Below are 25,566 nucleotides of genomic sequence, written 5' to 3'. Positions count from 1 at the left end.
CCCTCAATGGCGATGTCCCGATCTTAGTTCAACACAGGGCCCTTGCTCTGCACCCTGAAAGTACCAGGACCAATCCTAGGTCAAGGAGGACCTCTGACCAAAGTTCCCAGAGAGCCATGGCCAGTCACAGGCAGATGATGTCACAGGGGCCAGCATTCTTAGGACCAGCTCCCCTACAGAAGGCCCCAGAGCCTCCAGTGAAGAAATGCTTCCAGACCACATGGAAGGGAACCGGGCTTGATGAAGCCAGGGTATGCCCCCACTGCAAGACAACTTGATGCCCTTCCCCACCCCCAAGTCAGCCAGCGGGTGCCAGGCCTTCAAACAGCCTTCGGTGAAGTTATGACAGACCTCCCAATGTACCAAAACCCCAGGCCCCTGCCAATTAAGATTTACATAGTCTGAATGGAAAGAAATGAGTGGCAAGGAATATTCTCAGACCTCTGCTTCTGAAAAGAACGTATTTTTTGTTCCTTTTTTGAGAAATGAGTAAGGGAAGATTACATTCAGACTCAATTGCATTTCAAAGGTGTAGAATCCATCCTGGCACTATATGTTCTCAGTTATATGACACATACACAAAAAAAGAGCAGGGAAAAAACAGATGACAGATGTTGAATTCAGCAGAATGCAAGTAACTGACATAATTCACAGGCAAAAAATGTGTCTTTTGGAACATTAGTTGGAGCTGCATCAAATCTGCCATCATGTACAAATGCAAGATTTGACTTGGCATGCAGAAATTGCAGCTTTTAAAACAGTCAGGATTCTAGAACTCATGGCACTGAAGACACAATTGTCAATGTGTGAACAATGACAAATTAAAATGTTAGAAGGCAAACAGAGCTGGATGGGAGAAGGACTCAACAACGTCTCTCATGATCATGCTATAGTGTCTAGTTTAGCTCTCCCCACAATGGCTAGCAGAGAAAGTATGCAAAAATATGAGTTTGCATAATATATGCATGTTGCCAAGTAGCATATCTAATTGGTTCCTATTCGGTGCAGGCAGAATACCATGGACAGCAGAGAGTGGCAAGTTGAAATTCCATCTGGTTTGCACAGAAGCCAAAGTGCGAGAAGGCTGGCGGGGGGGCGATGGCCTGTGCATGTAGCAGCATGGCGCTTTGAAGGCACATGAAGGATCTCCCACATCCACGATTATGGTGCTCTGAGATGGGGGGAGGCTAGGGCTTATTGCACTTCCAAGGTGGAGAGCAGACCCTTGTGCAAGATTATGAGTTCCTGGCAAGCCCTTTGATTTGAGCATGGATCCATTACTCTGGATGGCTCACCATGACCCAGACTCAGCCCAACTTCAACCTCACCCACCTGTTAGTATACCAACAGCCTTTGCAATCTCTCGGAGAGTTTCCCATTCTCTGCTTCTTACTCTGATTTTATTTGTCAATATACTAAAATAATTTTTTTTAAAAAACCAATTGGTTTAGGATAACCTGACCAAGAGCAGGCTCAGCAGCCGTTCCTCACAGGGCAGTCATGAATGAGTGGCAGGTGGGCCTCTGTGGACCCAGCTCCAAGGTGGGGGGAGGGGAGCCAGCGCCAGGATTTGCAGGTGCCCCCAACGCAAGGGATTTAGGCAAGAGGGCGCAGGAAGCTTCCCAGGGATCCTTCAGAATCAAATTCTGCTCAAGTTTAGCAACAAAGGCCAGTCTCCCTTAAAGAGGAAAAGAGCCGCTGGGCCACCTTCTGGTCATCCTCAGCATCTGGATGTCAAACTCAGTCCGAGTCCTTCAGGCAGCATCTGGGAGAGGGGGGCTGACAAGGGAAGGAAGATGGGGGGGGGGGAGATAGTCAATCCACCGAGGCTTCCAGAGCCTGAAAAAGGGACACTTCATTTAAGAGATGCTGCTCAAGCTAACAAGCATCAAAAAGCACCAGGCCCTCAATCCTCTTGCAACGTGACAAGTCACAAATGTGCTCAATTGGTTGGCACAAAATCACAACTAGCTGTCCTGCCTGGTGCAAATAAATACCAGAGATGTGACCAGGGGACTTTTCTGAGCAAAAGATGCCCTTCAACACTGACCACAAGGGTCTAGTGGCCAATCTGCCGGTCATCGTAAGTGCTGTATCGCTTCACGTGGATGCGCCGCACCCTGTCGCGCAGCTCAAAGCCCTCGTCGTCCTCGCTCTGAGAGGCCTGGCTTCGGTTGCGGCTTGTGGCCTCCAGCAGAGAATGGTCGGGCACGCGGGGGGTCTCATACAGCAGAACATTCAGTGTTTCCTCGTAGATCCGGGCCTCGGGGAATTCCACCTGGAAGAAGGTGGGAGACAACGATGGTGTTAATGGAAGGGAACCCCCGGGAGAGAAGTTACAAGAAACAAGTAACTTCCTTCCGTGGCACGTACATATGAAAAATGAGACATTCTCCCACATTAGAGAGCAGCTTTCCAGGAAAGGGCTGCCTCGCTCAGCAGCTCCTCCCACTTGGCAACAGAAGCAAAAATGTGCAAAAATATGCGGGTGTCTGCTAAGCAAGCGGTGATATCCAGTCTTTCACACATTTCTTTTTTGGCCCCACAAAATTGCTGCAGTGATGGCAGAAGCAGCAGCTGATGAAACTTCACCATCTTTGCAACTCTCAAGAGTTTATTAAACAAGTAAATATATAAATATTTTTTCTTCTCTCCAAAGGGGACCCATCAACCTCCCCTCTTTAATTTTATTCGCACAACAGCCCGATGAGGTAGGTGAGGATGAAAGAGGGTGCTTGGTCCAAGGTGGTGAATCCAGGGTCAGGCCTTCCGAGACAAACACCTTCTCCTAACCCAGGAGTGTCAGACTCATTGTCAGGGCTGGATCTGACATAAAGGGACTTTGTGGGGCCCTGCGTGTCATAAAATGTAATGACAGGTAGCGGAGATAGAAACTTTATAAAGGATACAGACAAAGATTTTTTATTTAAAAAACACTTAAAATATAAACATGCTTAAAATGACTGCAATATTTTGTTTAAAATGGAAAGGTCTTCTCAGGCTGGCAATGGCTCTCCAGTGTAATATCACCCTTTGGCTTGGTTTCCCAGGTTAGAGTACTCACTAGGCACCAGTTCTCAGATCCGTTTAGCAGAGACAAAGTGGCTCAAAGCATCAACCCTTTGTTTGCAAGGAGACAACCAGCAAGCAACAGCTTCAGCTGGTCATACATATGCTGCAAAGTGAAACTACATTTGCTTCACGCCATTGAAATACATTGCAACACAGACAAAGTTGCAAAGAAAACATGGAACTGATTTTCCATTAAGGTCTCTGGGCTCACAGACTACTCTGGGACTGGTATGACAGCCCCCAGAGTGAAATGACAGCCCTTGGGAGTCGCAGAAGCATTCTGGGATTGGAATGAGGGCCCCTAGAATGGAAATCCATTCCCAGGACATTACTGTTGCTCCCAGGAGCTGCTTGGGCAGAGACAAAAATCCACTTTGCATTTTCTTTGCAGCTTTGCAAGTCCAGAAAAGCTTCCTGCTGCAGGCAGCAAAGACAAAGCAGAAGGAGCTGGGACATCGGCAGCCTCCAAGCTTCAAAGGGTGAGGATAGGAGGAGCAGGAGGGGTCAGAAAGGAGCCCTGGGCATTAGACACCTCTGTCCTAACCTATTGTGCTCAACTGATCCAATTCAAAACTGCAGTTAGTAGGAGTTACCACACTTCCCCCCCCCAGCAGTGATGCAAAGTTGCTGACAGCCTTCTCCCCTTCCCCATTTTATCTGCACAGCAACCCTTGGAGGGAAGATTTAAACCTGGGTCTCCCAGAGCCCAGACTGACAATCAAGCCCCCACACCATGCTGTATGTACTGCCCCACTTGCTTGATTTCATACCTCCCTTGCTGGTCAGGAAAACCCACCAAGGAGGGCACTCGAGGCTTGGCAACGTGTTTCTGTGGCTCTGGCTAATCCCTCGGGATGCAGAGCAGTGGAGAGAGATCTACATGGGGGTGACTCCCCCAAATAACCATGTTTGCAAACGCCCAGACCACTCCCCCTCCCTCAAGCAACTACAGGCCACGAGAACCACACACAGACAGAACAAGCGCCAAGGAAGGAGAGGAAGCGCATCTCCCCTCCCCGCCATGAGTCCTTGTGGGTCCCTCTGCTTATGGTCAGAAATGTCCCCTCCTTCCCAAAGTACCGAGCAGGAATTTATTTTATTCCATTTATATCTCGCCCTCCCCGCGAAAGCAGGCTCATGAATGAAGGAACCAGTGCAAAAAAGCATTAAAGGTCAGTTCAAATGTAATCCCTGAGAATTCTTGGCTGAGCACAACAGATGGGGGCGGGGAGAACTGGCTGCTTCCTGCTCTCAATAGCAGCTGAGCAAGTGCTAAGCTAGAACTATGTTCACCGACTCCCCCTTCCTCTCCAGCACAAGGGCTGGAGCTTGCCTTGCTCACAGGAACGTCTCCCTGCTGGAAGCCAGAGGCCACAGTCCCCGTCGTACCTTGGTCTGCTTCTTCTCGGTAGCGTAGACTATGGATGTGCAGCAAACTTCAGCCAGCTTCCGCCCCTGCCCGTAGAAGGACCAGCAGCAGATCTCATCACCAATCACATCCTTGATGAAGAGGACCCGCCCATTGAAGCGGAGGGACAGCTTATCAAACAGTTCAATGTTCTTCAATAAGTTGTCATCAGAGTTGCTGAAATGCAAGGGGAAGAGAGCAGAAATGAAGCGGGGAGGAGACCCAAATGCCCCCTTGGGCCATTTTATCTATCCTGACTGTGCTCTTCTGCACAAGAACCAGAGAAGTCCCCCCCCCCCCGATGAGACCCACAGCATCCCATTTCCCTGACCAGGACCCTCTCCCAATGGACATGGAAGCAATAGCCAGGGACGACAACCTCCAGGCAGGGGCTGGAGTTTGCCTCTTCTCTCCTCTGGAAGGCAGACAGACCCTGCTGAGCACTCTGCTCCCCCCAAGGCCCCCCTCCAAATCTGCAGAAAGGCTGGACTTCACAACCCTGGGCGAGAGGCTCAGCCTGTCTCAAATCGCCTGCACAGCGGCTTCCCTGGGCACCCCCCAAGCTCTGGAATGACGAGGGTGAGAGGAAGGGTCCAATCCAGCCACTTTTCTACATCATGCGTAATTTTATAAACCTTGATGGTGTCCTCCCCTAAAACCCACTCAGGCTCCCAAATCACTTCACCTCCTCTTGTGAGGAGAGCACTCCGATCATTCTGACATTTCCGTCAGTCTTTTCTGGGCTCTGACAGACACCATCCTCAGTTGGGGAAAGCCATTTTATCTGTTTATTCAAGGAGACTGATCAGCCAGAGAAGATGGTGAGTCACACAACCCAAGCCCTCCTCCCGCCCATGAAAGGGAAGATAAAAACATAAGAACAAAATCCGCTGAACTTTGTGATGGGATGACAGTTTGAACCTGAGCCCAAACCTCTCACCCTCTGTGCTGACCAGTGTTCCCTCTAAGCTGAGTTAGCATGAGTCAGCTCACAAATTTTTAGCCTCCAGCTCACACATTGTTGTCTTAGCTCAGGAAGGACGGCCCCAGAGCATACTAATTTATGCAGCAGCTCACAACTTTCGTGCCAGGAGCTCACCAAGTAGAATTTTTGCTCACAAGATTCTGCAGCTTAGAGGGAACCTTGGTGCTGACCCAGCCACGGTCTGACTGTCAGGGGGGACCATTCTCCGTAATGCCACAGCTGTGATCCCAGCCTCCTTAACCACAGGGGCCTTGAAGTCATCTTGCTCTCTTCCACTCAAAGGCCCAGGAGGGCAAATTCATGGCTGCCCCGGGGTGAACTGATCCCTCTCACGCTTGAGCCTTCCACGAGGATCCGCAGAGAGAAGACTGCCCCTCCTTGTTGGGGCTTTTGGGGCAGGGCGGCTGAAATAAGGGTGTGATGTAGCCCTGTCAGGCACATTTCAACAGGAGAGTTCAGCATACATGTGCATCTCATCCAATAGGATCTAACTGCTTGACTTTCAGCTTAATTTTGACTAGAGAGTATCATAATTGTTTATATTCACCTAAAAGCATGAGGTTCTTGTGGAGAAGTTGTTGACACATGGACTAGACCTCATTACCATTACGTGGATTAAGGCCTGGTTGGAAAACCGTACCTGAAGTGTGTTCATTTGGGTTTCCTTGCTACCCTGGAGGGAGGCGAGAGGTGGGGTGTCTCAGGATTGTTTTGCCCCAGTGTTAATTAACGTCTTTATAAATGACATAGACGAGGGAGTTCTGAACATGCTCATCAGATCTGTGGCTGATACTATTTTTATTTATTTATTTATTTTTTATTTATTTAGAATTTATATCCCGCCCTTCCCATGGGTGTCTCAGGGTGGGGCAGACAGAAAGAGGGTGGCGCATTGGCCCCAGGCGAATAAAATGAAATTTAATAGGGACAAGTGTAAAGTGTTGCACTTGGGTCATAAAAATCAGCCATATAAATACTGGATGGGTGAAACTAGGCTGGGAAGTTATAACTTGTGAAAAGAATTTGAGGTTTCTAGTGGGCTATAATATGAGCCAATAGTGTAAAGCGACAGTAAAAAAGGCTAAGGCAGTTTTAGGCAGCATAACAGAAGCGTCTCCTGCCCTGAAGACTCCATGAGGGGTCGCCATGAGTCAGCTGCGACTTGATGGCCCTTTCCACCACCACCGGTGTCGAGGTCACATGAGGCACTGGTGCCACATTGCTCTGGCCAGACCTCACCTGGTGCACTGTTTTCAGTTTGGGGCACTACAATTTAGGAAGGATGTCAAAAAGCTAAAAGGAGCCCCAAGTAGCCAGGGAGAGGTTTGGAGACTGTGTCCTATGAGGGGAGGGTAAAGAAGCTGGGAATCTCTACACTGGAGAAGAGACGCCTGATCAGATTGCCACCTGAGAGATACCTAAAGGATTGCCACGCAGAGGACAGGGCACACAGGTTTTCCATTGTGTTGGATGACAGGACTCAGATTAATGGATATAAACTACAGCAAAGGCAGTTTCACCTAAATTAGAGGAAGAACTTCCTGATGCTAAGAGGTGCTTGACACTGGAACAGTCTGCCTTGTTTGTCACTGGAGGTTTTTAAGTATCATGTGGATACCTACTTATCTGGGATATTATAGCTGTAGTTCCTGTGTTAGCAGGGGGTTGGACTAGATGATCCTGGTGGTCCCTTCCAACTCTGAGATTAAATAAAATAACTACATAAAACCAACAGAAACCCAGTCCATGGAACAATGCTATCATTACAGCTTTAATCCCAGAAATGAATAAGTGATAATTTTGCTAAGCCAGACTACCCACAATATGGTTACCAAATCTGGCACAACTGGGGACAGACACATTCCCTGCCAGAGAGATGAGCATCCCAGGGCTGCAAGAGACGAGAACGCAGGGCTGGGAATTATGGTTGCAGCTCTGAGCCCCTGGAAAGAAGGGTGGATTAAAAATGCATTGGCTCTTCTTTGAACACCTGCCGGCAGAGGGTTTCGTTCCATAATAATAACCACCTCCTATTAAGTTTTCACTTTATCTGTGGGCGGCCCCCTCTCTCCCTCCCGCCCTCCTGGCTCTTCTCCACTCCACTACCCTATCAGCCAGTGGTCCAAGTGTTGGACTAGGAATCCCAGGTTCGAATCCCCCCTCTGCTGCCATGGGAGCTCACTGGGAGACTTGGGTCAGTCATTCTTACCTGACCTCGTCAACCTCAAGGGGTTGTTGTGAGGTTAAAACTGAAACAGCAGAACCACATAAGCAACTCCAGGCCCCCGCTGGGGGGCGGGAAAGGCAGGATATAAACCAATCAAATAAACAGATCTGATCTGCCTCCCAGCCAGTCAGCCACCTCCCACCCCCAAACCTCGCGAAGCTCCCGCATGAGGCTGCCTGACTTCCCAAGCCCCTCCACCTCCAGGGGGCAGGTTGTGGCAGCCCTGTAGGGCCTTTGTGCCAGCAGCACAGAAAAGGACCATCCGGACTCAGAAAGCACAGGGCTTACCTCGTGTAGGAGTATTTGTTATTACTTCTGTTGTAAAGCAGCTTCACTACAGGCTAGAAAAGGTAAGGAAGCATCAGTTTAGAACAGGAGAAAGCATCGTGCAAACCCCCAGCCCAGAGGCAACCTGCTGCTCAGCACAGAGCCCAGCAGTGGGGGGCGGGGAGGGCACTCCCATGACGACCCACTTGCCAGCACCCCAGAGCAGCATCCAGCTGCCGCTGCTGGAGAAGGTGACATGGACCTCGGTCTGATCCAGCACAGCAATTTTTATGCGCTCTTTGGGCCAGCTTGGGCATTCAGCAGAGTCCTAGTGCCACATGCCTTAACATGCAATGGGGTCAAATTCTGGCTTCTGCACATCTGGGAGAAAAAGCCACAGACAGATGCTGCCTACGTCACTTTCATCTGTACACCGCCCCCCCCCCCCCCTTCAGCCATGCGGCAAGTACAAAGTGTGGGGAGCAACTGCCGCCCTTTGCATCTCATGATTAATCCTGCAGCAATGAACACAGCAAGTGACCTTGCAGGGATGTCAACTGTCAAGGAAGCCTTTTGGGGAGAAAACAGGGAGTGCCAACAGGATGAAAGCCATTAAGCTACACCAGGCTAGAAGACAAAGATCCTCTCCCTGTATTGTCTTTTACATCCTATGCAGTCGCTGACCATTAGCACAATCCAGCCACCGAGTTCCCTCTGACAGCACAGAACCTCCTCCACCGCCGTCCCCAAAGCTCCTGGCAAACACGACTCAGCTTCATGCCACCAGCCTTGTCATCCTGAATCACAATTCAATCAGTAACTTCGCTTCCTGCTGCCCTCCCCTGATAATTCAGTCAGCTCTCTGGCTTTCTCCTGGCAAGATGCCCAACTCCCAACATTCCTTTCTCCTGGGCTGCAGTCTTCTCTTTCCTAAAAAGAACTCATGTTATCTTACAGGCCTAAAACAGCACAGCTTTAGAGTCAATCATCTGAGTCTGACCTGGGCTTCCACACGGACTGGAGCCTTCTTCTTTCGTCTGGCTTTCAGGCCAGCCAGGGGCGTGAGGCGGAGGCAGGCAGCATTCCCTGAAATGCCTATGGGGGCCACCATAAGTCAGCTGTGACTTGCCAGCATCTGACCTGCATAGCCCAGGCTTGTCAGATCTCGGAAGTGAAGCAGGGTCAGCCCTGGAGGGGAGACCACCGAGGCAGTCCAGGGGCCTCACCGCGGAGGCAGCAACAGCAAACTCATCCCTGGCCTGAAGCCAGCTGCGACCGGGTGGCCAAATCACCACAGCAGCTCCTCCTCCTCCGGCCATCCCACCCTCCCACTATTCTGCCAAATCCCAAGGAACTCCAGAAGCCTTTAGTGAGGTCTCTGCCATCTTCTCCCTGCTGAAACTCCTTTGGGCAAAGACCCCCCCACTCCTTGGGCAGACGCAGGAGCTCATTCCCCAGGTTAATCCCATGTGCTGGGAAAGGCTGCCCTGGCCAATCAGAGCTCGTCCTTTGGTGCCCTCTGGCTAAGACACCCTGAGTGAGATCAGCCCCACCCTGTCAGCAAGGTGCTCAGAAGGGCTCCTCCATTTTAGCCTCATAACAACCCCATGAGGTAGGTCAGGCTACAAGTTAACCAAAAGGAGCAAGTTCAACAGGTGCAATTCGCAGCTGAGTGGCTCTTTCCGTCAGTCCCAGTCCAGCAGTCCAACCGCTCCACAGCACTGGCCCTCTCAAAGCCCCACCTGGAAGCAGAGTGGCTCATCAGAAGGGCATCCCGCTTCTCTCCTTTTTGGCAGGCAGCACCTCCTCTGGCTGCACCCTCCAGGCTACACATCCCCAGCCTCTGATGAAGCAGCCCAAAGCCCCAGACAGACACCCACCTTCATGGAGGACTCGATGAGCCTTTCTTCTTCCTTGGGGGACGTGATGACAGGGATGTTGCAGACTGGCTTGTAGGAATCCTTCTTGTCCTGGGAAAGGGGGAGGGGGCATGAGAGAGTCCCCGCTGGATCAGACCACAGGCTCATCTAGCTCGGACTCCTGCATCCCACACTTTCCCGGAAGCCCCCCAAAGCAAGCCCTGCCCCATGAACTGACCCTGATATACAGATGGAAGCAGTTTCTTAATCGGGAGATTCCGCTTACCCATCACAGCAAACAAAGGACAAGTCTATATGAGCTAAAACCATGAAGAAAGCCCTGACCAGGATGGCCCCGGCTAGCCTGACACCAGGTGGGCTGAGAGAGTTCTGAGAGAGCTGTGACTGGCCCAAGGTTGGGAATCAGACCCAGTTCTCCAGATTAGAGGCTGCCACTCTAAACCACAACACCAAACTGGCAGGGTCAACTCTGGTCAGTTTGTGGAGGGGAGACCTGCGGAGGCAGGCAATGGCAAAGCCACCTTGCCTTGGAAGCCCCAGGAGGGGCTGCCAGAAATCAGCTCAGAATGGACAGGGGGGAAAGGAGCCTGGGGCAGAACCCTCCATAAGCCTGAAGGGGGGTCAAACTCATTTGCTACGAGGGCCGGATCTGACATAAATGAGACCTTGTTGGGCCGGACCACATGAGTACCTCTGTTTAAGATTAGGTAGCAGAGATATAAACTTTATAAAGGACAAAGACAAACACAATTAAATATTTTTTAAAAAACTTAAAATAAAACATGCTTAAAACATTAGCACTCGTTGGTCTTAAAGGTGTTTTCTTTGTATTTCTCCCATGGGATCCAGAGAACTGAGCAAAGAAAGCACAGGCTCTCTCCTTCCTTCCAGTTTGGTTAAGTGTGCAGACTCTTATCTGGGAGAACTGGGTTTGATTCCCCACTCCTCCACTTGCAGCTGCTAGAATAGCCTTGGGTTAGCCATAGCTCTGGCAGAGGTTGTCCTTGAAAGGGCAGCTGCTGTGAAAGTCCTCTCAGCCCCACCCACCTCACAGGAAGGAAGATAAAGGCGATTGTAAGCTGCTCTAAGACTCTGAGATTCGGAATGGAGGGTCGGATATAAATCCAATATCATCATCTTCTTCCCTCCTCGGGACCAGGAGGGGGAGGAGCCTTAGCCAATAGAAAGAAGAGAGGCTTGACTCAGTAGCTCTGCTGTGCAACTAAGAGAGCCTGACAAAGCAAGCTCTGCCTCCCCCCCAAGAGGGGAGCCTCAGCCAATGGAGTATATAGAAGCTTTGCTCTGTAGCTCCTGTGCGATTGAGCAAGCCTGGTAAAACAAGCAGTTATGCAGAAGGAAGCAAGAGAGAGGAAGAAGGAAGCAGATGACAGCCAGTTGCTCGAGGGCCTGATAGGAGCCCTCTGGGGGTCTGACTCAGCCCCTGGGCTGCATGTTTAACACCCCTGCCATAAGATATGTGAGGAAGAACTGACTGCTTTTTAAACTTATGCTCATCAACTCCACTCTAAATGCACTAGTTAAGGTCTCCTGTGGAACCCCCGCCAGGTTTGGGCACAGGAGAGCCAGACTCAGAAATCTTCACTTGCAAGGATCCAATCAAGGGCCCACCTACCCCAGCAGCCTGTGTCCCACTGTGGCCAGTCTCATCCCTCCCCCACAAGAACCAATACTACACAGGGCACGGTGGCTGCATCCCCACACAGGGCCTTCTGACTGTACTGGGGAGACGGAGGGAAGGAGGGGGCTTTCTGCAGAAGATCATCACCCTCGCTCCCTCCCTCCAGCCTGCCTGCTCTTACCTGCAGGGCAGCCTGACAGAGGTCAACCAGCCCCTGGATGAGGTAGTATTTGGCTTCTGCCATCAGTTCTTTGATCTCCTGCCGGTTTTTGGGCAGCACAACTGTGTTGTCACGGAGGTAGTTGAGAATAGTCCCAAAGTGCTTCCCACAACGATCAATGAGAATCCAGCCTAGGGATGGACAGAAGACAGAAAACTTTGACGCGAGTCAAAGGTCAGGCATTCCTTCCCAGTCACAAGCAGTGCATAGCAGAGGGCAGAAAGCAAACACCACGCGAGGCTTTGGCATCTCCATGGATGACCCAAGGCAGGAAAAAGTCATGGTTCTGGAATCACTGCTTATATCAGCTTTTCTACCAAGCAGCACCCTGAGAGGGAAGCTGGGCCCAGTGAGGCAGCAAGAGCCCCAGGGACAATCTCGTTTTGAATGGGAAACAGGCTGTGGCTCAGCAGAACCCCCCACCCCATCCCATCCCATCCCCAGCAACTAAAGATCCTCAGCAGAAGGACTCAGGGAAGAGCCTTCCCAGCCAGAGACCCTGGGCAGCCGCTGCCAGCCAGGCGAAATGGACCGATGACTCAGGATAAACTCCCATGTGACAAATGAGGGAGGGGGCCATGGCTCAGGGGTAGAGTATCTGCTTTGCCTGCATCTCCAGGGCTGGGGAAACTGCATCCTGCCCCAGTCACAGAAGAGCTGCTGCCAGTCAGAGCAGACACTTCCGGTCCCAGAGAGCAGAGGCCGAATGCAGCATAAGACAGCTTTGACAGATGTTGTTTGCTGCCTTTGGCAGCATCTGTCCCCCCCCCCGCCCCCAATTCTGCTTTTAACCACGCGCACATGGCAGCAAACAAAAATCTGCTCCCCAACCCAGTGCCTACCTTCCTTGTCGGAGAGGACCTCCATCCTGCCGCTGAACATGGCCTTCAGCATGGTGTCATGCCATGTCAGCACCTGCATTGTGGTGTAGTACAGGGAGCCGCCAACATTGAGGCGCACATACTTATTGCCCGGGCTGCCGGCTTTGAAGCTGCAGCTCCTGGGCTTGGCTCCTGGCAGGGGACAGACGCTGGCCAGGCAGGTGTCCCCAGACATGTCCTTCTGCAGGTAGATGACAACTCTGCAGAGGGTGGGCTTGACTGACTCCGCCGTGGTTGGAAGCGAGGCACAGGGGTCACCGGTTGGGCAAGGGCAGCTGCTGGTCCCTGGGGGTTAAAAACAACACACACCATTCGGAAACAGAAGAGCAGACCCCCCAGATCAACCCCTAGCCCCTCCGGGCCAGGCAGGTGATATCAGGCAGGGATGTGGCTTTTAAGCTGGAATGTTTTCCAGCACCTGAAACAGAAGTTCCCCTGATCTAGCATGCTTATATTTACTAAACAAAAAGCGACAACACCCCAAATATGTCCCAAGCAAAAACAAAATTAATCACATATGTAAAGTATCCGTTAAATGTTATCTCCACCCATTTAGGCAGAAATTTATTGGAATGTTACCTGTCAAACAGACAATATAGCATGTATTTCCCTTACATTATGTAAATATAAAAAAAAACTAAAGTGGTTGGCTGTGTTAGTCCATGGCAATAACACTTACTGCAGCATAAGCTTGTGTGAGTCACAGCTAAGGTTGCCAGGAACTGGTGGGAGGCAGTGCAGATATGCAAATTGCTGTCACTCTGATGGCATGATGTCACTTCCTGCACACAGCCACTGCAACCCTACAGATTTACGATAGAGTTTTCAGTGGAATCCTATGCCAGCTCCCTGACATGATGACACTACTTCCAGCTTCACTCCAGAAATAAAGCCTAAGTTCACAAGATCTGCATCGCTGTCAGATGGCCATCTAGCCTATGCTTAAAAACCTCCAAGGAAGGAGAGCCCACCACCTCCTGAGGAAGGCTGTTCCACTTAGGAATCGCTCTGTCAGGAAGTTCTTCCTAATATTTAGTCAGAAACTTCTGATTTAATTTCAGCCCACTGGTTCTGTCTGACCTTCTGGGGCAACAGAAAACAACTCTGCACCACCCTCAATATGACAGCCTTTGTTGATTCTCAATGTGGAGATGGATGCTCAGTCACCTATTTCATCAGAATTTAACTCCCTTCCAGGGAAGAAGCTAAGGCTTTTACTTTTTACTTTTACTACCACGCTCTTAGTATCACATGCTTCCTATCAGGCTGAGGCAAATCTGATTCAGAAGAACCTGAGATGCACTTCCTTTTGCTACAGGGTGGCTTTACTGATGACTCAAGAACTCATCTCAAGTCTTCACTAATTGCGCTTAATGCCTTTTATCAGGGCCACCAAAATGACAAGCAGTTGTAACAAGCTTTCAACCTGCGCACTGTTTTGTGTCATTTGGACTGGTCCTAATGAAAAGTATGACATGAGTCTGTTCTCATTTTGGGATTCTGGACTGACTCAACTATGAAAAACTCATCACTAATTACGCCTGTGACTGACTTACGCCTGTGACTGAGGGACCGTCTTTCCCCATATGAACCCCAGAGAGCACTGAGGTCAACGGGGAAAAACCTAATGACTATCCCTGGGCCAAAGGAAGTTAAATATCAGAGCACCAGAATACGGGCCTTTTCGATCGCGGCCCCTACCCTATGGAACCGACTCCCCGAGGAGGTGCGGGCCCTGCGGAGCCTTGAACAGTTCCGCAGGGCCTGCAAGACCATCCTTTTTAAATCAGCATATTCGGACTGCTAAGAAAAATGGTAATTAAAGATCTGCCAATGCGGCCTAAAGATCTATACCGCAGTATAATTGTATTTACTAGACTGGTTTTTATTTTAATGTTTCATTGTTCTATATTGTAATTCTAATGTTTTATTTATTATGGTGTGTTTTTATGGATTGTTGTTAGCCGCCCTGAGCCTGCCAAGGTGGGGGAGGGCGGGATATAAATGAAATAAATAAATAAATAAATAAATAAATAAATAAATAAATAAATAAACAAACAAACAAACAAACAAACAAACAAACAGAAACAAGTTTAGCAGCATAATCATTTGCTAGTCTATTCCTCTTTTTTGTCTTGTTTAAGCTTCCCAGTTCTGTTCCCAATGGTCATACACAAACATTTCATTTCTGGTAAGAAGTTGCTCTGCTAAATTAATCCCAGTTCTGGCTTTGCTTTCACTTGTAGTCAGAGATCAAAATAGAATTTCAGCTTGGTTGTGATTGGATAGGCCCAGCTAACCAGGTGAGTTTTTATTTAGATTGTTCTATGTAATGTGGTTTTATTTAATTTATTTATTTCTCACATTTATATCCCGCCCTCCCCACCAAAGCAGGTTCAGGGCGGCTAACAAGAGTCAAACTCAGACAATAAAACAATAGCAAACAATTAAAATTAACAATAATCATTACCGATCAAACAATTTAAAACAATTTAAAATGATCTAAAACAATTTTGGTGCTAGTGTTGGTACTATTAAATTCAGCGATGTTGGGCATTTACTTATACTGTAATTTAACTAAAGGCAAGTCAAAATAGAACTGGTTTACAGGCCTTGCAGAACTGGGCAAGGAACCCCAAGGCCCTAACATCTTCTGGGAGTTTGTTCCACCAGTGGGGGGCCACAATTGAGAAGGCTCTTTCTCTGGTAGCCTTCAGTCTCACCTCCCTTAGCCCGGGGATTGACAGTAAATTCTGCGATCCAGATCTGAATACCCTCTGGGGAACATTTGGGGAGAGACGGTCCCTAAGGTAGACAGGTCTTCGGCCATATAGGGCTTAATAACCAGCACCTTGTAGTGAATCCGGAATACTATTGGCAGCCAGTGCAGTTCCCACAGCCTTGGCTGTATGTGCTCCTGTATAGAGAGACCCAATAACAGCCTGGCTGCTGCGTTCCGCACCATCTGCAGTTTCTGGATCCGAGACAAGGGCAGCCCCATGTGGACATTACTGTAGTCTAGTCTCAAGGTGACCGTTGCATGGATCACAGTTGCTAGGTTGCTGTGCTCTAGGAAGGGGACCAACTGACGTACCTGCCTAAGGTGAAAAAAAGGCAGATTTTGCAGTAGCTGTTATCTGGGCTTCCATTGCCAATGTGGGCTCCAGTAGCATCCCCAAGGTTCTGACTTTGGGCGCTGATATCAGTGGTGCCCCATCAAAAACTGGTAGAGGGATTTCCCTTCCCAGACCACTGCGACTCAGGCAAAGGACCTCTGTCTTCATTGGATTCAGATTCAGACGATTCAGCCTGAGCCACCCTGCCACAGCTTGCAGCGCCAGGACTAAATTTTCTGGGGCAGAGGCTGGCCATCCATCAGCAGACGGAGCTGGGTGTCATCAGCGTACTGATGGCAACCCAGCCCAAATCTCCGGACAATCTGGGCAAGGGGGTGCATATAGATATTGCACAACATCAGGGAGAGCACCGCCCCCTGAGGCACCCCACAATTAAGCGGATGTCTCTGGGATGACTGTCCCCCGATCACCACCCCTTTGTCCCCGGCCGAGGAGAAAAGAGGAGAGCCATTGCAGGGCCAACCCCTGAATCCCTGCATCGGCCTCCTCTGACCTCCTATTTCCATCTCCTCCCCCCATATTCACTCTCTCCCACAATTCCTAGGGGTAATCACCTGAAAAATATTAATTTCAGCTTTGAAACTGCCAAGTCTGATCAATATTGCATCGACAATAATGTCCACTGTCATTCATTTTATGAAACAAAACCCCACATCTCTGCTTCCAGGAAGCCCAGGAAATCAGAGAGCTGTGCAAAAGGAGGGAAGCAACACGTTTGTTGGAACTAAAGATTAATAACTCTCCCCCGCCCCAATCTGCTGCTGTAAAGAAGAAAGCATCAATGCCTTCTCAGGGGATCATCAGGACAAGGGTGGATAAGAATATCTACTGACTATAAAGCTTTTGGCTAATGGAAGGCTGACTTTTCAGCTGACTGCTATAAGCCTTCTGAATCAATTAGCCAGTGTAGTGTAGGGGACTATGATCGGAGAGACCCAGGTTTGAATCCCCATTCTGTCATGGAACCATGGGCCAGTTCCATACTCTAGGCCTAACCTACTCCACAGAGCTGTTGTGCGTATAAAATGAGGGGGGAGAGAACCACACCTGCTGCCCCCCCAAGGTCCTCAGCAGGAAGGCAGGATAAAAAAATGTGCTCAATAAGACAGCCTAACATTGCTTCATTTATTTCGTCTACTTATTTGCTTCATTCTCCAGAGTGTTTGAAGTGGCTTAAAGTAACTTTCAAACGAAAACCGGTCTGAAAACCATCACAAGTCAGTGAAAGTTGAGAAAAACATCAGCAGCAAAACAAAACAGCAGCCCAGAAAAGAACCTCAGCTGCAGCAGCCAATCAAATTAAGCAGCACAATAACGGGGAATTGTAAAACCACAGTTCATGAAAGGCTTATGCAAAGACAAAAGGTTCTGACCTGATGCTGGGGTCACCACAACTTCACAGCACTTTACATGCACACGCCCAATCAACTGGAAAACATGAATTCAGTGTAAAGCAGTAGCAGCCATGACAGGCAAATTCCCAGGAAGGTTATGACTGAACTGTCTCATCCTAAAACCAACGGTGGAATCACATTTAGTGCAGAATTCTGGTTACGTCTCAAAAAAACATATTGCAGAAAAGGGCAATGAAAACCATCACAGAGTGGACCCGCTTCCTTCAGGGTGGATTTGATTTAAATCACTAGTCAATAAGACTTGATTTAAATCATAGTTTTCTACATAAAGACTCATTTTTCCGGTATAACCTTAATATTCACAATTAGATTATTCCATTTTTAGAATAACAACTGTTCATATTAGTTTTACAGTTATATAAAAATATTTATTTTTAATACTGTTAGAAACACATTATAGATAGATAATTATGAAATTATTGTGAGGTGAATTATCTCCAGTTTAATAACTATAAATAAATAATAAAAACTACTATATACATGCCTGCCTTACCAATAGGTAGAGGAACTTCATTAAAATATTCCCAAACTGGGTCTCTTTTACGCCCTGCTGCCATTCTAGGTTTTCTCCTCCAGGGAAAGAATAATGTGATAAACCTTGGATTATACACACAAAAGATCCAAAGTCTTGTGGAGGATTCTGCTCAAAAAGTTTCACTTTAATATTTACTGCTTGCTCCTCCCTCCTTATTGCTTGCCCCTCCCTTTCTTCCTGTGCAGATCTATTCCACTCCAAGCAATCTTTTTCTATTCATTGAACTTTTTGAAACGTAGCACTTAAGGGTTGATTCTGTGTACATAGGTTTGTAGAACAATGAGATTAAGGTCTTTTTCTCAACTCGGTTCATTTTATAACATTTTTGCTATGCGTAAGAGGCATGTGATCTCTGCAGACAAATTACAGTTTTGAGAACTGCAAAACCAAGCATCTGTGTTCTGTGATAATGTCTTGTAGACAGAGAAACTGCCCAGTAATCTTACAGAAACCTCTGGAAGAGCATGACATTGTGAATGGATTAATAGAATTTATTACCAAAAAATTTAAACATTGCATGAATATACAGCCTTATGCTTCAGAATTAAAAATTAATCCTTACTTCATGATGGAACAACCTTTGGATGATAATATATTTTCCTCAAAAAGCATTTTATTTTTAAAAAATCACTGATTTTTATCCATCCTGCCTTCCTTCCTTGGGGCTGAATGAGAACAATGACTACGGCTCTCAACAGCAGGCTCAGCTTCCCTGCAACATTCGGTGAGATCCATTGTTCTCCTTATCAGTTATGAAATTGCCAACAAAAAGAAGCAGAAAAGGCAGATTCCAGTTGCAACTGAAGAGGTTTTAGCTGGGCAAGGGAGGGGGCAGTGGAACAGTGGAGGTCTCAGCATGGCAAGTGGCTTCATCAACCAGGTAGGTTTAGGGCTGCAACCTCTTGCCCATTAGTTAGAGTAAGAAATTAAAAACCTTCTGATAGACTAAAAGGTCCTCCTGATTAGTAGGACAATATATGTTCAAGGAAGCGTTAATTATATTTAATAAATACTTATAACAACTGTGGATAATCTACACCAACCTAAAAGGGGCATTCCCTTCACTCTTACACAGGAGAGAGTGCTTTTTCCTGCAATGACATGCCTGTACCATCAAAAGCACATAAAGATCTTCAAAACTATTGTTTTAATATGCTAATATATACAGATTAAGTCAATTTAATAATTAAAACTCATCTGATTAAATGGAGGAAGATTTCTTGACCTGAGCTGCGATATCACTCTTTGGATGAGAGTGATAAAAATCCATGCAAGTGTTTATGCATTTCAAGCCCCAACCCCAGCTCCCCCCTCTCCCACTGATTTGCAGACAGGGGAAGGGAACACAGAGTCTGCAGTGACACCTCCTGAGCAAGGCACTCTACTAGTTTTTCTGCCTCCAACATCTACATCCCTTCTCTGCCAAGAGTGTTCATCAGCTGCAGCCTAGCAGGTCAGTCAAGAAAAGTCACCAGCTTCATGTGCCTGCTAACACCATTCCGACATTAAATGCTGAAGTTAGAGAGAGAAGGCAGCAGCTGAGCATCCTCCCAGCATCCCTCGCATGAGACCAGGCTAATATCTGCATCCCCCAAAAACCTTTTATGGTAGGACAAAGGGTGAGTGCAGTCAGACACCTTTAAGAACAACAAAGTTTACTTCTGGGCATAAGCTTTCATGTGCAGGCACCCTTCTGCAGATACACTGAGAGAGTTCCTCAAACCTTACACAGAGGTAGAGAGAATGTTGGGGAGAGGTTAGTTGCCAGGAAGGGCTAGTTAAGAATCAAGATGCACAAGTAACTGGGTGGTAAGTATAGCTGGGATTTTATAAACTTTGTTGGTCTTCAAGGTGCCACCGGACTAAACCTTTGTTCTATTGCTCCAGACCAACACGGCTACCCACATGAATCTACCTTTTTATGCTATTACAGAGGAGGGGCTGAAGGCTACCAGCTTTTTCACTGGCAAAAAGTGGGAGGAGAGGTGCTGCTTTAATCTCTGAATGTTCTGTGGGAGCAACAACAACAAAAAGGTGCAAAAGCATATCTTGTCTGTAAATGCTTACTTCAACTATTGAGAGGGGGGAAAAGGAACAGCAGGGAAAACCCAAAATTCCGAAACTTTTATTTAATAAATCCTCCTACAATGCTCTTCCAGTCTTGCAAGGAAAAATGATAATTAACTCTGGATCTACTTCTCCAGTGGCTGCTGTAAGACCACCTATGCCAAGGGGTGTTGAACCCATGAGGGCTGAATCTAAAGTAAATAGAGACCTTGTCAGGCTGGGCCCTGTATGTACCTATTTAAGATTAGGTAGCAGAGAGAAACTTTATAAAGGACACAGACAAACACAATTAAAGATTTTTTTAAAAAATAAACATCCTTAAAACATTAGCACTCATTGGTCTTATTTCTTTGTATTTCTCCCATGGGGTCCAAGGAACTGGACAAAGGAAGCTCTGGCTCTTTCCTTCCTTCTCCAGGGGACCAAGACAGGGAGGAGCCTCAGCCAACAGAAGGAAGAGAGGCTTGACTCAGTAGTTCTGTTGTGCAATTGAGAGAGCCTGCCAAAGCAAGCTCTGCCTCCTCCCTTCCTCCCCAGGGAAGGAGCCTCAGCAAATAGAGCCACCCTGAGCCTGCTCCGGCAGGGAGGGAGGGATATAAATAAAATCAAATAAAAATAAAATAAATAAAATGTTCTGTAACTCCTGTGTGATTGAGCAAGCCTGGAAAAATAAGCTGTAATGCAGAAGGAAGCAAGAGAGAGGGAGAAAGAAGCAAACAGCCAGTTGCTCGGGGGCCTGATTTGGCCCCTGGGCCACATGTTTAACAGCCCTGACCTATGCCCTTTGGCACAATTCAGCAGATACGAATCTCATTCCCACCATCACTATGCATGCACCCAGTCCTCCGGGAGGCCTAGTTTACAATCCCAACCCTGTTGCCACTGGGAAGTCAATTTCATAGGCTATCCCCATCTGTTGTTTATGCTCCGCCCCTCCTCTATTCTGCAGCCCACCACTGGAACCACCTAACAGAGCACTATAAAGGCATTCAGACCTGCCTGACCATTATGGCCATCTGTGAAGACCCTGCTTCAGGTGCCCCTTGGGCCTTCTGAGATTAGGTGGATGGCAACCTGGGAAAGGACCTTCTCAGTCATGGCACCACAGCTCTGGCACTCTCTCCCCAGGAAGATTTGCCAGTCCACTTCTGTTGCCATGTTCCATCAGTAGGTGAAGACTTTTTTGTTTGGCATTTGGCATTCCCTCAGTGATCCTCCTTCCTAGCCAATGTTCTGTATGCATTTTAACTCTGCTTTAACTCTTTTAAAAGTTGTTTTAATGATATGTTTAAAAGCACTGCCAACTTGGTGGCCCTTGTAAGAGCAAAAAGAATAGATATCTATAATGTAAAATAAAGACTAACAGAGTCCACCTTCCCAGAGCCCTCTCAGCATCCACCTTGTAGACAACACAGGGCTCGTTCAGAAGGGGGAGGCACCCAAGAAGGCTGCCCCAGTACTCCGACAAGGTCAACTTGTACAAGACATCACAAGACCTGAATTCTCCTCCTTCCATCCCACTTTCCAACATACTGGATTCCCTCCTCAGTTTCCATCCTGGGTGCAGCCCTAACACAACTTAAACAACACAGCCTAATTGCTGCCCATCAGCATCACACGTACCACTGACTGACCCAGCTGTTCCATCCCCCCACTAGGAGGGCAGCTGCCAGACTCTCCAAACAGTCAGACAGCATGCTTGACCGTTGTTATACATACACAGGGACATTTTTTTTACAAGCCATGAAGTTATACAAGAGCACAATAAAAGTGCACCAGAATGCAGCAAGTGGCTGCAGCTCTACACAGTGCATCCAGCAACATGCATTTGCTGCAATCGATGAAGCAATCCTGCTACTCCCCCAGTTCCCCTCAGGGTCGACAGCAGCCGCTCACATCCCCAGAAGCCGGCCCGAAGCCCCCCCAGAATACTCGGAGGGAGGCTGCCTTAGCTATCCCCCGAGGGAGCTGTCAGTCCCCTTTTGAAGCCAGGCAAAGTAGTGGCTGTGCAAACATCCTGTGGCGGGGAATTCCACAGTCGAATCCCGCTGACCTCCTCTCCTCTCCCTTGAGGGCTCCCCACTGACAGCACTGCCGTCTCTCCCCAGGCGGAGATCAGCCGCAGCCGGCCCCAATCCCCGCCTAAGGCGTTTCATTTGCCGCCCGCCCGCCCGCCCGCCCTCCTCGCCCAAGCAGAAGGGAGCTTCCTCCCCCCCCCCCAGCAGGAACTCCACAGGTGCAGCATTCTGCAGCTCGCTCGACCCGCGGCCCTGCCTTTCCTCCCGCCACAGAGCACGGCCGGCTGCCCCGCCTGCTCGCGGAGGGTTGAACGGCAGGCAGCAGTTCAACAGGTGCCGCTTTCCCCGGAGCCACCCTCCCCCCCCCCCGTTGACTTACGGGGCGACACCGGCTGCCCCCTCCGCCCGCCGAGGCCCACCGAACAGAACCGGCTCCGACGCCTCGGCCCGCCCAACCTCACCGAGCGCGGCCGAAGGGCGGAGCGCCTGTGCCTACAAGTCCCAGCATGCCGCGGCCTCGGCTTCCGCTCCCTCGCGCAGACTGCATTTCCCAGCATGCCGCGCTTCCCCGCTGGCGAAAATAAGAGCACAAGATTTTATTTTTATTGTTTAAATCCCATCCTCAAAACAGCTGAAAATTACAATCAGGGTAGTAACAAAAATTAAACGATAAAAATTATAAACAGATTCAATATTTAGAGCACAAATATTTAAAATTATTCTGAAATGTTTCTTTTAACGTTTATTCATCTGCTTATTACATTTAAGAATGCAATGCAATCGTACCAAAGTTACCCTTCTAAATCCACTGAAGTGGCTGAAAGGAAGCCGGCGTCTTAGAGGATGACTCCATCTTCTCAATATAGGGGCTTTGGGGCTTGGAAGGCCCCACGGATTTTATTCTGCCATGAACTGTGGCCCGGAAAGCGAGACAGCTGGTGTCACCAGAGGCAAGGAGCAGGGCCGCACCAGAGAGCAGGGGGTTAACCGTCCACCCTCAGAAGCTTCTCATTTTCTCCAGGGTGCTGAGGTCTGTAGTCTGCCAATGAGTGGTGATTCTGGGAGACCTGATGGTTGGCAACCCTACCACAAATATTTATAGATGAGGCTATGAAGAAAAAAGTATAAGCAGCAAGATCTCCGAGTACTGAAATGCAAGGACAAGGTGACGTGCAAGTGAGTAAAAATTAGATGTAATGAGGTACATTCACAAGAGCAGTCACTGATGCTGGTGCAGTTCCTCTCGTTTTGCCTAACAGGCCAATGCCATTGTTAACATCACCAGTTTATTTGTGCTACCTCCAGCAGATGTGCTGAGAGCAGCAAGCCAGATCATTTTGCTTGGCACCCAAGCAATCGATGCGCTAGCAGTACTGCAGGGACCAGCAGCTACAGACCACCAATGCCTCCAGGACCTGGGCATCAACTGGCCAAATCTAAAGCAAACCTCTGAGATGCACACAGGGACCACTGGGACTTGGTTCGCTCCAAGCATGTCTAATTAAGTATGCTCCCCAACTACCTGCTTTACCGGCACACCAACATCTTCACATCTTCTGTTTCAGTTGTTCCTCCAGAAAAGAGGGGGACTTCAGCTACCCTCACACTGACTGGGTAAACATGTCCTTGAGTCATGGTGCAGAAATTAGATTCCTAGTCATCATGAACGACTGTGCACTGGAACAGCCAAGGAGCCAACCAGAGGGATACTGATCTTGGTTCTGCACAGGTCTCAAGACCTGCTGAAAGATGTAGAGGTTATTACACCAACTGGGAACAGTGACCACAATACTGTTAAGTTCAGCATTGAGATCAATGGAAAGTTACTCCCAAAGTCCAAAATAGTAACATTTGATTGTAAAAGAAAGAACTTTGCAAAAACAAGGGGAATAGTAATAAGGAAGGAAGCTGAAGAGAAAATCACAAGAGTCAGATCCCTAGATCCATAAGAGTCAAATCCTTGAAAGCTATTTAACACGACACTAAAGGAATCCCAGACATCAGAAGACAGGAGGGCCTGGTGTGACTTTGTCCACGGGGTCGCAAAGAGTCGGACTTGACTGTGACTGAACAACAACAACAAAGCATGCCCAAATAAAATGCATTCCACAAGTGAGGAAAGGCACTGTTGAGTCTAAAAGGTATGTGTAGTTAACAACATAAGTCAAGGAAGCTATAAAAAGTAAAGAGGCTTCTTTTAAAAAGTGGAAGGTCTGCCCCAGTTAATTGAATAGAAAAGACCACAAGCTCTGGGAAAGGAAATGCAAATCAATAATTAGGCAGGCAAAAAGAGATTTTGACAAGCAGGTTGCTAAAAGCATCAAGACAAACAACATTTTTTAAAAATATAGAAGGAGCAGGAAATCAGCCAAAAATACGATGGGGCCTTTGGATGACAAAGGAATAAAGGGATTGCTAAAGGAAGACGGGGAGATTTCAGGGAAGCTGAATGACTTTTTTGCTTCTATGTTCACTGTGGAAAATGTGGGGCATGTACCCATGGCCTCAGCCCCCATTTTCAAGAAGGAAGTCCGAAGAACCAAGCTCAGTTGATCAAGATCGGTAACTGTCAGACATTGTAACTGCTTTAAACTGGTTTTAGTTTCTTGACCTGACTAACGCCATCTGGTTTGCTGTTACTAACCCTGATCATAAAGCTGTGCATTTCAAACACAGAGAGAAGGTTGTAAATCCCATGGGAAGAATTTCTCACTTGGCATCCCAGGCGCCCCCAAACCTTTGAAGATGGTATGCTTCAAGGTAACCAGCAGGGAGCCTTCCTGGGAATGAGATAAGGGAGTATGGGAACAGACAACATGAATAACAGGGGAACTGCTATTCATGCACGTGATGTTGCTGAACCCCAAATTGAAGAGGTTCATGCACACCCGAGCCTTAATCGACTCGGGCTGCACCCGGGAAATTATCACCCCCCACCTGGTGGAAGCCCTGGGGTTCGCTAAGGTCCCGCTCCCCCACCCCGGCTACGGGGGGAGGTGGTCCCGTGGGGCCACCGCCAACCACCCCTCCGGCTCCGCCACCGGCCGGGCCCGCACCACCCGCACCCCCCGGGGTTCCAGCGGCTCCGGTTGCGCCACCAGCACCGGCGCCCCCCGCACCCGCCGCCCCGGCCGTGCCGGCCGCCCCGGCTCCCGCCGCCCCGGCAGCACCGGCTCCAGCGGCCCCAGCCGCCCCGGCCGGGGGAGAGGGCGGAGGGGCCAGAGAACTGAAGATTACGTTCGATGGGGACGGGGACGAAGTCGAGTACTTCACCATCCAGTGCAACATGTTCTTTACGCACTGGGGAGCAGGTTACCCCACAGAGGCGAGCCGGGTCGACCATATCGCCTCCAAATTATGAGGACCAGCTCGGAAATGGTACGTGGGGCTCTACACGGGAAGGAAGCCCGAGCTGGCCACGGTGGCCGACTTCCTGCAGGCGATGCTCCGCCAATACGGAGACCCCCTGAGGGAGGAAAAAGCCATCGAGGCGCTACAAAGGATCGAACAAGGGAACCGCACGACGCGAGAGTACGCCACCGAATTCATGGGCCACTGCGCGGCGGCCAGGGGCCAGGGGCTGGAACGAAGTAATGAAGTACACCGCGTTCAAAAACGGACTGAACGCGAACATCCTTGATCGGTGGATTCAGCTGGCGGGGGAGGTAGAGACCGACCTCCAACATGTTGGGATGCGGCGCCAGCAGCAAGGCAAGAAGGGGGGGAAGCCGAGTCCCGCATCCAGCAAACCCGAAGGGAAGCGGGCCCCCGCAACCATGACCCCTACAACCGCGGCTCGGAAGTGCTTCAGGTGC

At 48.9% G+C, this 25,566-nt stretch overlaps 1 protein-coding gene across 1 annotated transcript; it reads right to left on the bottom strand.

The window, feature by feature from the left end:
• Window positions 1-447: 447 nt before the first annotated feature.
• TNFAIP1 (TNF alpha induced protein 1) lies at window positions 448-12,860 on the bottom strand. The gene is made up of 6 exons (XM_060259428.1): window positions 12,541-12,860; window positions 11,660-11,829; window positions 9,840-9,929; window positions 7,981-8,033; window positions 4,462-4,657; window positions 448-2,278 (listed from the first exon to the last, which is right to left on the bottom strand). Exons 1-6 carry the CDS (start codon window positions 12,752-12,754, stop codon window positions 2,060-2,062), a joined length of 942 nt encoding a protein of 313 aa, XP_060115411.1. The 5' UTR covers window positions 12,755-12,860; the 3' UTR covers window positions 448-2,059.
• Between the last annotated feature and the right edge of the window lie 12,706 nt (window positions 12,861-25,566).

Source organism: Heteronotia binoei, chromosome 18 (assembly GCF_032191835.1).
Source record: "Heteronotia binoei isolate CCM8104 ecotype False Entrance Well chromosome 18, APGP_CSIRO_Hbin_v1, whole genome shotgun sequence".
NCBI lineage: Eukaryota > Metazoa > Chordata > Lepidosauria > Squamata > Gekkonidae > Heteronotia > Heteronotia binoei.
The sequence above is the reverse complement of the archived record's forward strand: the minus strand, read 5'-3'. Positions and strand labels throughout refer to the sequence as shown.

Bases quoted from the DNA above. Each gene is read 5' to 3' on its own strand.
- TNFAIP1 (XM_060259428.1), bottom strand. From the start codon at position 12,754: ATGTCTGGGGACACCTGCCTGGCCAGCGTCTGTCCCCTGCCAGGAGCC. The intron at 9,930-11,659 runs GTAAGAGCAGGC...CCCCTTTCCCAG, and splicing joins TCTGTCAGGCTGCCCTGCAG to GACAAGAAGGATTCCTACAA. The intron at 2,279-4,461 runs GTACGACGGGGA...ACCTTCTTCCAG, and splicing joins CCGAGAAGAAGCAGACCAAG to GTGGAATTCCCCGAGGCCCG.